This window comes from Bacillus rossius, chromosome 1, assembly GCF_032445375.1.
Source record: "Bacillus rossius redtenbacheri isolate Brsri chromosome 1, Brsri_v3, whole genome shotgun sequence".
NCBI classification, from domain to species: domain Eukaryota; kingdom Metazoa; phylum Arthropoda; class Insecta; order Phasmatodea; family Bacillidae; genus Bacillus; species Bacillus rossius.
In genome coordinates, this window is record NC_086330.1 from 102,823,804 (window position 1) to 102,839,135 (window position 15,332).

The window sequence follows — 15,332 nt, forward strand, 5'->3', positions numbered from 1 at the left end:
TTTGTGTTGCATCAATTAATTAATAAAAAGTACCTTAAAACCTGGAATGACATCAAATGTGTAGTAACTTCTCTTGTAAACAAAGCCATCATTCCCACTTTCAAGCTAAATAACCAAAGATGTAATAAACAAGATGGTTAGGTTAACTCTGTATTGTAAGTAAAGCACAAAGAGCATGGACAAAAAAGTATCGCGTTTGATGCGTTCATAAATATTGATTTGCGCTGTGGTAGAAAAAAATACCACGTTCAAGATATTGAAATACTCTTATTGTAATTTTTTCCTGTGTTATACATCTTTGACCAAAGGCGTGACGTTTTCAGAAATGGTGTTGATCATCTTATGAAAACAGCGTAATTTAGGGTTGTGCGAATGTTCGGTATACCGAAACCGAAATCGAAATTTTGCTACTTTCATTTTCGATTTCGGTAAGAATTTCATCTGTCGAAGTTTGTTTTTAGCGAAATATTTCGAGCCAAACGAAAGTTCAATAGCTTACCGAAGTTCGTTTGTTCTAGTTGAAAAAGAACACGTAATTTAATAAAAATGTACAGTAGAATACCGGTACAATAACGTACCTCATTATAACGTATATTTCACTTAAACATATTTTTTTTAAGTCCCCGCCAAAAATCGTATCTTCGCCATGCAAAACGGTTTCAGTTTAAGTATCATATTTTCACTATAACGTATAAATTCTACTAGTAGCGTGGCATTACTACACCAAAATTTACTAAACTGGTAAATAAATTTCCAGCTAAATGATTAATGTAGTAGAACAAAGATACACAAATACCACCGCAACGTATTTTCTAACCTCTAAATTCTCAAAACAAAGTTGACAAACAGTTGCGCGCACTACCATGGATTATACTGTACGTAGTATGCGACGTGAGCAACACAACACCATTCGATACATCGAAAGACGGCAGTTTGAGAGAAGTATTCATTATTTAGACAAAAGTGTTACGCTACGCTAAAAATAGTTTGATGTCTTTGCCGGGATTGTTTATTGTTATTGTTGAGTTTATTTTAATGTTACGTTATTTAGACACCGCATTGTATTTGTGCTACAATATGAATGATCCTGGAGATAAAAAGAAACAAAAGCAATTCACGCTTAAGGAAAAAGTGGATATACTCAGAGAGTTAATGAAAATACGGTAAAATCATAATTTGAACAAACATGGTAGATAAAGTAAACAAAATTCAAACGTGATTACAGTAGGCCTAGGTATCAAAACAAAATCATGCAATATTTGAAAAATTACCGGAAACATTTGCTTTCAAACAGTAGTGTAGATACTATATTCGTAAAACATACATTCCAGAACTGTTAGTACACTATTTAGTATTTACAGTATACACATAAACAAAGAACTTACCTACTTTTATTCGCGCACGGCCAAACAAAAACATTGTCGTCGGCTTTATTTAAATTGTACATACTCTGTCTGGCATATAAAATCCTCATAATATACAGCCAATTAGACAAAAAGGTCAACAAGTCACTGCGTGTAATGACCACTTGGCAGCAACCATTTATGTTTTGTTTTGACCATATCCCTTTGCCTGGTCTACAGCTTCCTGAGCAAGCCATGCGTGACAGTGGTGCAAGATGGTGGCCGTTCCGCAGTAGTCACGTGTTTTTCATCAGTACCATGCACGTGATAAATGTATTATCATAGACTGCGACATTACGACTGTAAAGAAAATAGTCTGTGCGCTGAAAGATCTGGATTGATTCTTGAAACTTACGAGTGACATGGGGCTATGTTGTGTGGTCTAGGGCGGATGTTGATTATATTAAATAGTTATATTTATATATACATCAAAAGACACCAAAATGATTTATGTAATATAATTTATTACTGAAGAGCAAATTTTGGGGCACTTTTTTTCTTTGTTAATTAAAAAATTTCGCTAAACTTTCGTTAAGAATATAATTATCTCATAGAAAAATTCATTTTCGTTTCACTTTCGCGAAACTTGATAAATTTTCTTTCACTTTCATTTCGTGTGGATGAAGTCACTTTCGCACATCCCTAGCGTAATTCTCACTAAACTTAGTTTTTCGTCAAAAAATGTTGAAATTCCACAAAAAAAAACTTTAAAAACTGGTGAATTTCGTCATTTTTCGCATATTACGCAATTCACAAACTTTTTGGGTCCGTATTAACTTGTGATGTGTGGTGATACTTTTAAGTTGCTTATTCATTCTCCATTGTGCTGTGCACAGATTTATATGAGGGAAAATACTTTTTATTTTCATTTACCCAGAAATGCTTTTATAGAGATTTTTATTAATATACCCACTTAATATTTCTAAATATTTTTATTCCTAGAGACATGCTCTGTGCTCTATGATGGAGTATACAATCAGTTTTGCAATGGTTATCTTATGTGTGAAAAACGTGTGTTGGTAATTTGATCTGTCAGTTTTTATCTGTCACCCATCACTTTTTTTTTGCATCTTGGTAGTATTAGTGTTTGCCAAGTTTCCCTCCCCATATTGTAGAAGGGTTTATATATACACTCTAAATGTGTGGTTTGTTGTAGGCTGCGTTGCGGAGAGCAAGTGCTGTGATCAGGTCGCAGAAACCTCTCCCTGTGAAGAAGGCACGTGTGAAGAAAGCAGACTAAAGCTTCTACAAAAACAAATTTAAAGATGTAATAAATACAAAATTTGTTTAAATCTGTGGGTTAATCCAGCAATTTTTACATTGTAAACATGCTTAAAAAAAAAATTGTTACTCCTGTTTTACCTTTTCCCCTACTAATTAAATAACACGGCAAAATGTCTGTTGTTATGTGTTTCACACATAGTTAACTGCCAAATATTAAAATTATTTATGTAATGTTTGAAAATGCCGAAGTATTACGATTTGGTATACGTGAATCATTTCTAACTGGAAGATAGGGTAAACTAATACCCTCTTAATTGTCTGTTTGGCTTTTTTTTGTTTTGGTAAGGTAATATATAACTTATCACATGTCAATTTAATGAAGTTAAAAACAAATATGTGCTAGAATAAATATAGCTATATTTTTAGGGTAATATTTAAAAAAAATCAAAAAAATCTTTGAGTAGTAAGTGTAAAATTATGCTTCAAAGGGCTGTTTTTTTTTTTTAAATGATTTCTTAAAAAAACTTACAGTTGGTGGGTTATGAAGTCTGGGGAGACAATCCAGATGGAGAGCCATTAAAAAATTTTAACTGCTGATGTCTTATTAAAGTGTAAGAGGGTGTTTTGATACTTATATAAAGCATCTCTCATCCAGTGATGTATACAAGTTAGTTTCCACCTGGAGCAAGAACTCTTCTCCAGTTCTGTACCTTGGTGCTGTTGGGGCTTTGCCGGAGTTTCCCCTTCAGCTACCCCATGGACTGTCACTCCACCAAGCTTGGGTAGATTGTGGCCTTGCACCATTTCCGTCAGGGTAATCCCTGTGGCCTTGTTGGTTGTGTGGCAGTTGTTTGTCCTTGATGAGGTTGCTCCTCAGGCTTAAGCACATCTGCACTTTCAACTCCTTGTTCTGCCTTTCTGTTGGGTTGGCTTGTGGGTGGACTGATGTTTGATGTGGCACGAGTTGCACATCTGCCACTGTTACCTGTCGAATTAATTAGCATCCTTCAGCAGGTCGCACTCGGTCTCTCACGGTCCATGTCCCCACATGTTTCTACTTCCTTAATTCATTTGTGCTTGACATTGTGCACATAGTAGTAGTGTTTCAGCTTGACAAGGTCTGGTCATAGTCTGCACCCAGCATGAGTAGGCTGCAGTTTGGATCTCTGGAGTTGTTTTTTTGCAGCATGGTGCAGACCTTCCACCTCTCCCGATTTAGGTGGGAGACTCCCGATTTTTTATGTAGTCTCCCGTCTTCACGTTTTGATGCGTCATTCTCCCGATTTTGACGTCAGTTGACTCATGATCGAACAATTATACTATCGATAGTAATTCGTTGCTCGGCTGTCGATGTCAGCACTGCGTGACCTTGCCATAAATATTGATTAACACTAGTATTACGTACTATATTATTGTACTTTGAACGAGAATAAAATTCTGTTTGTTGTAATATTCTCAAATAAACGACAATTCGGGGTTTGGGAAACATTTTTGTCTACAACTTTGTTAGTTCTCACCTGCTTTCTGTGCGTGTAGCAAAATGGTTACTGTTCATAACACATTATTTATTTGTGGTCGAAAGAATATAAAGTTACCATATAAACCCACGTACCACCCAAACCTTTTTTCAAAAAATCAGGTTCGAAAATGTAGGGTGCGGGTGTTACACGGGTCTTGGGCCATTTTAGCGCGGTGACGAAATAACGCCGGCGCGACTGGAGGTTGCTGTGATAGACAAGAGGAGTAGGGGAAAAGGAGGGGAAGGAAGCGGCAGACAGTCAAGGTCACATTCCTCACAGCGTTGTCACACTGCAGCTTCGCTGGTTACAAACGCGTGCTCCCACGCACTGTACTATCCTCATTTGCAAAGTACCCAGTGGTTTTACACGTGTGTTGCTGTTGGCTGCAACTATTGTAATGAATCGTAAAAAGTTGCGTTCTTTCACAGTTGCGGAAAAATTAAAAATAATCAGTGAAGCGCAAGAAATCGGTAACCGTGCTGCTGGGCGAAAATATTTTGACGAATCGTGTGAGGGATTGGAGGAAAAGTAAAGACAAACTGTTTTCGGCCAGTGGCGATAGACGTGCGTTCCGTGGTGCAGTAGCAAAGTTTCCGGAGATAGAGGAAAAACTTCACGACTACATCAGGACAGACGGCAATTCGGGTGCGCTGTAAGCACGGAAATGTGTTCGCTAAAGGCGCTGCAAATTGCTCGTGAACTTGGCGTGGGTGAAGGCTTTAAACCAAGTAGGAACTGGATGCGCAGGTTCATGGTAAGAAAGGGTTTGTCCATGAGGCGGCTTACTACAATCTGTCAGCGTTTACCGACAAGCTACGATGAAAAATTAATAGCATTTCAGAGGCATGTGTTAAAGCTGCGGAAGCTGTAGAATATGCCACATTTAGGCACAAGGTTTTTTATTATGCATGTAATAAAAATAGTTTTTATTATGCGTGGCTAGGACTCACGTGCTTTATCGTTTATTTTGTGTGAATGAGGTCATTGCCCAGCGCACGATAATGGACGCGGAAGATTGTAACTGTAAACAGCTGGGAGCTGGGCAAGGTCACGCGCACACACTGCGTGTTGTTATCGTTCGCGCATGCCGATGCCACGTTCTACTCGCGCGATGTTGCCACATTGCAGTTGCCTGCCTTCTGTACACTTTAAACACAAATGCCGAGGCTGTAATAAGTAGCATACCTAGTACTTTTTTGGTAATTCTTTACGATTTGTTATTGTTTGATCACGACAAAAAAAATTTTTTCCATGCAGGTTTGGAATAAAAACATTTTTTCCCCACCATGGCATTCTAAAAATAAGGGTGCAGGTCTTACCAGGGGGCAGGTGGTACGAGGGTTTATACGGTATAATGTCGAAGAAACACCACGCAACATTCAAGAATGATTATTCATTTGAATTTCCAATGATAATCGAGTCAAGGTTAGGAGCTACGTATGTGTTTTGTACCGTGTGCAGGTGTGATTTCACTGTATCTCATGATGGGAAGTGCGATGTCTCTAAACATATGCGTACTAAAAAACACGTAGATAACTGAATGTGTGCAGACAAACTGTAAGACTTTTTGTTAAAGATACTGGTAGTGAAAATGTGACTAGTGCCGAATGTCTATTCACTACATTTATTACAGAATATAACCTACCTTTTAATTGTGCCGATCATGCGGGACCTTATTCAGGAAAATGTTCCCGGACAGCAGTATAGCGAAGCAGTATGGCTGTGCCAGGACAAAAACGGCGTCAATTGTTAATGTACTGGGTGACTTGGAGAAGGAAAACCTTTTTGTGGCTTTGAAAAATACTACATTTTCTATTGCTCTAGATGGTAGTAATCAAAGTGACTCAAAAGTTGTATCCTATTGTAGTGATGTTCTATAATAATGAAACACACAAAGTAGAAAGTTGCTTGCTGGGTGCACCTTCTTTAGTACATAGGTGACTACTGGACACAATATTGGCAATCTTTTGCTATCTGAAATGAAATCATGTGAAATTCCATTGTAAAATTCTATAGCTTTGAGTACGGACAATGTGCCGGTTATGATAGGGCAGAAGAGTGGAGTGGCAGCTGTTCTAACAACCAAAATAGAAAATTTTGTAGTGATCGGGTGTCCATGTCATTTAATAAATTTGTCAGCAGAGAAAGGAGCTGCATGCCTTCCAGTTAACATTGACGAGTACTTAGTTGATGTATATTACTTTCTTGAAAAAAGTGTGAAGCAAAAGGAAAAGTTACATGAATTTCAGCAGTTGCATAACACAGAAACCAGAAAAGTTCTCAAACACGTTTGCACGTGCTGGCTATCATTAGGGAGGTGTCTGGCAAGATTATTGCAGCAGTGGCGACCACTCACAAGTCTGTTCATGACTGAAGTAAATTCTAAGAAGTCTTCTGGAAGTACTTTAGATACGTTCACAATTCCGAAACTGAAGCTCGCAAACAGCCCAAAAAATTTTCTCACTTGCAAGGATGGGGTCACTAGCAAAGATGACGGTCAAAGTTTCTGGTTCCAGGTCTGTTTCAAGCAAAAAAAATGTCAAATTGGATCGGTTAATCCTGTTCTGGAAAAAAGAAGTTACGAATCACAAAGTGTACACTCAAGTAATCAGAACATGCCAAAATATGGTGACAGTTTTGCAAATAGTCTTATGTGAAGAAAGATTGTTTATGTTTTGGTCATCTGATGTAAACAAGGCATTTTGCTTATTTGTGTCAAGTACTTTGCCAGTATTTGACAGTCCAAACATAGTTATCCAATCAAGTACACCTCATCCATTTATTGAGGTCTATTTTACTTGACATGCTGCAAAATTTAATGTCCAAATTTGTCAAGCCATCAGTTGTCCTTTCATCACCTTCATTGCTGGAAATTGCCTATCACAGTGAAGGAAATCAGAAACAGGACTCTGACATAGTCATTGGTAGTGCTACTGCCACTGTAGTAGATTCTCTGAAGCATGAGGATAAGGAGGTATTCTTCACTTGTGTTAGAAAGTTTTGTTCTACATGTGACTATATGATACACAAGTTCCCTTTGAAAAGTGATGTTTTGATGCATGCTGAGGTAGCTAACATCTCAATCAGCACATCATCTTTCTGAAGTGTTAAATTTTTTGTGGAATGATTTCCAAAAATGTTGGGTATTAGTGCAGATGATTTGCCTAGAGAAATTGACTTATTGCAGTCTCAATTTTGTAGATTTCAGTTACAAAAACTAACCCCAGAAATTGAGCAGGAGGAAAGGATTGATACCAAATGGTGTTTGGTTGGAGAAATTGTGTCTGCAGATGGCATTCGTAAATATGACAAACTCGCTAAAGTAATGTGTCGTCCTGGCATTTGGCCTCGGTCCCCTTGTGCGAATGCTGCATGCTCATCCCTGAAACAAACATGGCTGCCCCAGACACTGTAGGGTAATTTTACCTAAAATCTATGCCCAAGCTAGTTATCCTGTAAGATGGTGATGCACCTGGCGCAAAAGAATAGCGCCTGCTGCAGAATGTAAATAATTAGGATTCATTGTGGCATTACTCAGGGGAGGAGTGGGCTTCCGCTCGTGTTGGGAGCATCCCGAGATTCAGAAATCAGCATATTACCAGGTCAGTCAGTGACATTATCTGGGGGAATAAAAGCAGGAATTTATAATTAGGTGTTGTGCTTTCCTGCTCTCCTTTCCTCTCCTCACACACACATACTATCTCCCTCCTTTCTCTGGAGCGGCCTTCGTGATTACGCTCTGGAATCCTTCGCTGGATAATCTCTTTCCCTGGAGCGGCCTCTTGAGGATTATGCTCTAGGATATTCCCCCTGGATCAGTCTTTCGAGGAATATGCTCTAGGGCCACCCCCTCCCTCCCACCACTTCCTTGTTCCCTGCCCCGCAAGAGGGCAGGCCACAGCCCCTCTCTGCCCGACTACAGGAGCTGTTCGACAGTGACGACTGAGGACGTCACACCCCAGGGGGGTTTTCACCCCACCACAAGCCACTCCAGCACCGGATGCTGTTATCGGGACACGTCAATTTGGCGCCCAATGTGGGGCCTGTGTCAGTCTAGATAGGCTGAGGACCATGACCTACCACCGCTACAGCTTCTCATCACAGCCGGAGCAACATCCACTTCCAGGAGTGCAGTAAACACCTGGTGGCGCCCAAACCCATCTGAAAGATGTCTTCTGGATTCTGTGCAGCACCTCGCTGCAGTGCACCAGATGGACTCAGCATCCCTTGTGTATGCTGCAATGCCCAGTTTCACCTACAATGCCTTGGTTTTATAGAACAAGTCATTGAACAGGCATATATCCACATATTCCAGCCCTGCAGACAACTTCTGGTGGAGAAGAAGCCAACAGTTCCAGCTCCCCGGCGCTGCTGTGCACCGAACTGCCCTGGGACAGCACTAGTCCTCGTCACCTGCCAGGCCTGCCATCGCGATTATCATCTCGCCTGTCTAGGCTGGGAAGATACACCACTGAACCTTGCAGGGATGTCATTTACCTGCGCCCAGTGTAAAGTTAATCCCACTGCACCTTCAAGTACAAGATCTGCAAATGCACCACGGCCCTTTAGAGGTCAGGATCATGAGGACCCTGTGCAATCCGTCCACCAATGAGAGCAAGCCCTACGGGCATATGCAATCCACCCCACCGAATGTGTGGACCAGATATGTCCATTACTACTTGGGGAAGCCTCTAGATGGTGGAATAACCATGAAGGGCTGTATGACACCTGGGAAGAGTTCACAGGGGGCTTCCTGAACCATTTTGGAAACCAGCCAAGATTGGCAAAGCTTACCGCCCAATTATATGGTATCAAAAGGAAGGAGAGGATGTCGAAAGTTTCTTACTACAGAAAAGGAAACTTTATGAAAGGCTACACCCATGGAGAGACCCAAATGAATTTCTCCCCACCTTGTTGGAGCTGGTGCAGCCCAACCTACGGCCATTTCTGCGGCATCCGCCTCCCGAGAATTTATCCGAACTAATGGTTCGAACCACTGCCGTGCAGCGAGACTGTCTCGAAACTAGGGGCACTGTAGCAAGTAAACCGTGGTCGCCCTCAACCCCGGTGCAAGAATATGCTACCCCCAACAAAAGATTGCCGAAGTGTTGGCACTCTCCTGAACAACACTTTCATCAAGACTGCCCAGTGCTCTGCTGCAAACAATATGAAAGGAACAGCCTCAACACAGTAGGTCCCTGGAGGGAAAAAGTGGTGCCAACAAGCCCTACCCCTACACCCAAGGCAAAAGACCTCAACTCCCAAGCTCGGCTCGAAAGTAGACCCACCCCGAGCCTTATGTGCATACAGCACCACCCACAACAAGAACTGCCAAGAGTCAAGGTGCAATAGCACTCCCAGCCCATTCAGGCCCTTATCGACTCGGCCACAACCACTAATTTTGTGCGCGAGATAGTTGTGCAGATAACAGGGACCTCTATTAAGTCCCAACCCCAAATGACCCAGCTTGCCACCCAGGGATCCACCATGACCTTTCTGGGCAATGCTGTGCTGCAATGCTGCATAGCCGATGTGGAGATGGAGATCCCATGTCTAGTCGCAAAGGACCTTCAAGAAGAACTCGTGCTGGGCCAAGATTGGCTCACGCAGCAGCAGGCGACATTGGACTTCGAAGATAAAACTATACGCTTCGGACGAATGTCCCGCCGAAATCTTAACTGGGGCACCACAGGAATGTGTGACCCGAACGCCCCTAATCAAAGTGGTGTTAACTCTGACGCCGTACCCGCTGCCTGTCCTGAAATTATGTTAATTAAAATGTTAGAAAGGAAATTTAGTCTCAAGGGCGGGGTTCTTTGCCTCCTGGCTGCAGACAGGAACACGTCGACAAAGGGCCCCCCAGGCTGTTATGGCCTCCCAGGACGCCGTATTAGTAAAATACACACGTGACTGATTATTTTATTTCGGTAACACACGTTACAGAACTTCTAGTCGCACAAGGCACTGTCACGCGGCTGGCCGTATCATCGTCAACATTCCCTCCGCCCACACGGCCCTCGAATGGCGGCACTGATTAACGCCTCACAGTGTTCCGAAGACTACCCCAGCGACGGGTGCAGGCTAACCTGAGTTACGGTGACGGCGGGTCGTGACACGGCAAGACTGGTGCCTGGCACGTGATAGTCCGAAATACACTTGATATGTGAATCCGCTAATGTTTGAGCAGGTTCACAAATAACACTGAATTATGCATAGACATAATGATAACGGCACACACTAATCTTAACACGGCAATTAACACTAAATAATTATGAGCGGATCCCGGGCTCGGAATGGATTCGGATCCTGGACCTCTGATGGTCACGTGACGCGAGACTGGTTCTTGCAGTGGCGTGTGCCATGTTTAAACTGGGGACGGGCACGACGCGACCCAGCGTGGTCTCTCGTTCATGTCCGTTGCACGTCCCAGGAATTGAGGCGTTCTTAAATTAAGTTACGCGTTTGGCGCAATGCCGCCCTGCGTGGGCAAAGTTCTAACTCACCGTAGGGAGATCTTAAGTCGTGAGGCGCAGGCACCATGGCGGGTTGGCTTGAAACAAATAATTACGTATTAAGTTGACGTCGTCCGGCCGAAGGCCACCCTAAAGCCCGACCTGCAACCGCCAGTATTCAACCCCGCTAACGGAACGCGCCCCTAGCCATGGCCCACCCGAGACAGGCGAGCCACCGGCAGACAAGGTAGAATCCGGCCACCCATAATAACCACACCGACACTACAGTTAATCCCTCTGATAAATCACACGCAGAATAAAAACAATATTGCGTATAGGTTAAACGTTCTCTCAATGAAAATGCGACGTAGGAGTGCTCGGGCACTCACGTGTGAAAATGTGTTGACGCCGACCGCCAATGCTCCTCTGTCGCATAGACTGCTTTGCCTCATCAACGTCTCGTAAAAACGTGTGCACCGAACGCGCTTGTGCGCGCAGCAAAGTGCAGTGCGTGCGACGAGGCGAACACCATGCAACGAGTGCTGCGCCGGCAGAAGGATCCGGCCGGGAGTGGCATGTCCCTCCGCCGCACTACAACAAATTATTTTAATTATGTTTTCCACAGGTTTTATTAAACTTTATTTTCCATTAATTAATAATTAAGTCTTTGCAAAATCATGTTTCACTGTGCGATTTGTCCCGAACCTGGCCGGTTCAGTTTCCCGCGAAATTCACACGTTTCCGCGGGAGGGCTGGCGGGGGAGGGGGGTCGCGCGCGGCGACACCGTGAGTGTCCTTCGAGAGCTCACCCAGGCCGGCAGCCTGCGCGCAACGCGGAACCTTCAACCTTTGCATTCACCGACATGTAGTTTTCAATAGTGTAATTTCTTTTCAACCTTTTATGTACAGTTCCGCGGTCGGCCTAAATTTACCATGAGGTACTTAACTTAATTCAATCAGTGCTCCAAGATGAGTGTTCTACGTCATACGTAAGTACTGTGGGGAGGTTATGTGGATTTACGTCGGCGCTTCACGCCCAACCTAGCCTACCGGCTACATAGTTTTGGCCCGCACGAGGCAGCCAGCAGGCGACGCGTGCCATCGAACTTAATAACGATTCAGTCCCTGGGACACATCTAGACACCACGTAGAGTCGCCGGAGACACGGGCCTACGTGCTGCTAAACCAGTTTAGTTAGAGTTCGGTAATAGTGTAGTGTATTGTGCGTCAAGATATCGTGTGCCATGTCAGAGTGTATTTTTGTAACTATCGCATCACGTGTACGAGTCTGCCCCTCACGCGCATAAAAATCGTGAGCCGCCACTGAGGAAGTGAGCTGCGCGTGTGACTAGTCGCGTCGGGCAAACCGTTACGGCCAGAACGTGCAGCACCATGTATTGGGCTGTGCTGTATTAAATTCACCAACTACCTTCAGAAGCTTTGTGTTATTATTCAGGCGTCCCGAGTGGCCATAACAGCTCGGGGGGCCCTACTGCGTTAACCCCTACCTCTAGCCACAAGACCGAACCTTCCCTGAGATCACGAACCCGAACAGAAATCACGTCTAAATAGTCAGAGGTAGAGGGGACGGCGTCAGTGTCAGTACATGTGCGAGTGTCCCCCTGGCGGCCTTCTACCTGTATTAATTAAGTGTTTCAGGTGACATAATTAATACCTCCCTATGTTGGGTTTTTACTCCCCACCAGAGCGGTCCGGCAGGGCGAACAGTCTCTCGTGTGACTTACAGTTCAAAAACATAATCCGTAAACATGCTAAAACTAAATCGTAGAAGGGATGTGTAATTTTAAATTTAGTTTCAAATAATTAACGTAAGAATTTAGCGCTCTTAAAATCTCTTGTTAACTTGTTAATTTGGAAAATAACGTAATGAGGTCAACCCCGGCGCGAGAGGACACAGAGCCTCGGCCGGACGCCATGACACCACGGCAGTACAGCGCGACTCATAGACCGGGGTGGACACACGTCCCACGGAGAGGCAGCATCCTTTGTCTACACTGAAGTAACTCCTGGTAAATATAGTCATGCCACCGAAACTTTTTTTTTATTAAGCTCTCCGTGCGTACCCGGTCCAACTTTTCGGTCTAGGACTTAATCCGGCCGCATAAATTCAAAACTCCCTGCACCACACTTGGTCCGCGGGGCAGTTTGCCAGCATACAGCACGGGCCGCCTCCCGAAACCCCGAACTTTTGTTAAAGTCACGCGCCCCGGCGCTGACCTCACCAATGTAGGACTTGGACTAAGTTAGCTGCGGTCTGCGCTCCGCCACAGTCGGTGCGAACACCGCCTTGAAGCAAAGACATACGGGATTGGCCGCCTCCAATCACACTCAACGCCTTATTCACGTAACATTTTTAGTAATTTTGTGCAACGCCTTATTCACGTAACATTTTTAGTAAATTTGTGCAACGTCTTATTCACGTAACATTTTTAGAGTGACTCTGTGTAATGTGTATTTTGTGTATTGCGTGACATCAGCTTCTGTACGACGTGGTGTGTAACCCACTGTATTACGCCAAACCCACAGTCACACGAATAAATGGAGCATGTTATTTACCGCATTAATTCAGCACCTAATTAATCAGTCATACAAACCCCCAACCACCAACAAGTAGGGAATCCTTCATATCCTACGCAACACCGCCGACGGTCCTAGTGGGCCACGCAGGGGCAACCGCCCCCACGACCCACCTCTCGACTAGGAACAGAGCTAGTCTGGCGCCCACCCGGAAACATTCCATTGATAACAGCCTTTCCCGCTAGGAACCACACCGGGTCTCGAACCCGAGTCCCCGGACGACGGCAACATTATAAGACCCGTAGTTGGGTCACACACTTTAACTAAGGACCGCACGACAATTCGTACGGCCGGTTAGGGCCAACCGGGGAGCTGTAGAAAGATGATTCGGAGATAATTACCTATTGATGCTAAACGTGGATATTGGCGCGAGAGTTGGATGCTCCCCGTGCGCGGGCTGCCGGCCCTGGCGAGTGCTGGATGGCTACTGACGATTCTCCCTGGCAACCGGGCCAGGGAGGGGAGGAAAACCCGCGGGAAAAACGACGGAGCGCGGGAAGGCGATGCCGGCCAGTTTTGTGAGCGGAAATATTTGACACAACCATTAAATAATTAAAGACAATTTTTATACTTATTAAAAGTTTTAGTTTCTGTTTGATAATTGATTTACATGTGCACTAGATACCTGATGCGCATTGCCACACCCGTCCGGGCGATTTGGGCATTTAGCCGGCCGTGACTGACATCACGCCGTTCGAGGCGCTGCACTAAGACACACGCGCGGGCGTGTTCGTAGCACTAGCACTGGCTCAGGTGTTGAGGACATATAGCGGCCTGTGCTCTCAGAGGGAGCACCGACGGCGGCGTCAACACTAATCCTGGAAAATGCACGGAACAACAAAAAGACAACCACCCTATGGTTGTGTTGGTGCAAGGGGACCAGCAACCCCAAGAAACTACTTCCCCATGCTCTGCTACAACCAATCTGAGTCAAACTAACTCAGGCAGTGGTTTTCAGTGGTGCCAGAAAGGAGGAACCCCAAAGGAGAAATCGACTATGCAGTCATGGAGACAGCCGCCAAGCGGCGCCTTCATAAATGCAAGATGCAACCGGAATAAAGAGTCTTTTCCAGACCGAGGAATATAGATTCCCCAGAACGGGATTCACCTGCAGCCATGGAGACAGAAAACAGATCTGTTAAAAAACCCGAACCCCAGAAACCTACTAGCCCCTCTCCACCAGGGCAGGTACCTCCAGGACCCTACGACCACGGGAACGGCTGGTCAGACCAGCCCGTTACCGGCTAACCTCAGCATAGTGCAGTGGCTAGTGTAGGGAGGTCAGCCCTGGGACTGAAGCCCAGGTTACTGACCTTTGGCAGGTGCGACGATCTAGGCCAAGGCCACAGCGGGAGGGAGCGAATTGTCATGTCCTGCATTTGGCCTCGGCCCCCTTGTGCGATTGCTACATACTCATCCCTGAAACAAACATGGCTGTCCCGACACCACAGGGTATTTTTTACCTAATCTCTATGCCTAAGCTAGTTATCCTGTAAGATGGTGATGCACTCGGCGCCAATAGATGGCATCTGCTGCAGAATGTAAATAAGTGGGATTCATTGTGTCATTACTCAGGAAAAGAGCGAGCATCCACTCATGTTGGGAGCATCCCGAGAGTCAGAAATTAACATATGATCAGGACAGTCAGTGACATCTTATAGAACATGCTGCAAAGGCTAAATCTGTAAATATTGACTGTAATGATAATGTAACCGACTTGTTCATAAGCTTGGCTTGTACTGAATCAGTCAAAGATCTTTACCCTAGAGACATCTGGTAATACAGTATGGAACTATAACTTGATGTTCTACTTTCTGCTCTCGCTCTCGCTCTCGCTCTCTCTCTTTCCCTCCCTCCCTTCCTCCCTCCCTCCCTCCTTCCTCCCTCACCATACTTCAGAGTGTCCTTAGGGATCATGCTCTGGAATCCTTCGCTGGAGTGGTGTTCGGGATTTTGCTATAACATCCCTCTTCCCCTGGAGCGGTTTTTCGAGGATATCGCTCTAGAACTATCCTCCTGGAGTGGCCTTTCCCTCCCTCCTCTTACCAGCACTGGAGTCTGTTGCTGGGACATGTCAAAGGCCCCCCACCCTCTCCAACGAGGCCAATATGCACACCAATGCCTCTCATTTACAT

The 15,332-nt window shown here is 44.6% G+C and overlaps 1 protein-coding gene across 1 annotated transcript in view; it reads left to right on the forward strand.

The window, feature by feature from the left end:
* The window catches only part of LOC134541013 (large ribosomal subunit protein eL28), a 42,043-nt gene extending 39,348 nt beyond the window's left edge, over window positions 1–2,695 (forward strand). Inside the window, exon 5 of the mRNA XM_063384142.1 lies at window positions 2,560–2,695. Within this exon, the coding sequence (XP_063240212.1) occupies window positions 2,560–2,643 (84 nt within the window). The 3' untranslated portion in view covers window positions 2,644–2,695. The remainder of the gene's footprint in view (window positions 1–2,559) is intronic.
* The last annotated feature ends 12,637 nt before the right edge of the window (window positions 2,696–15,332 follow it).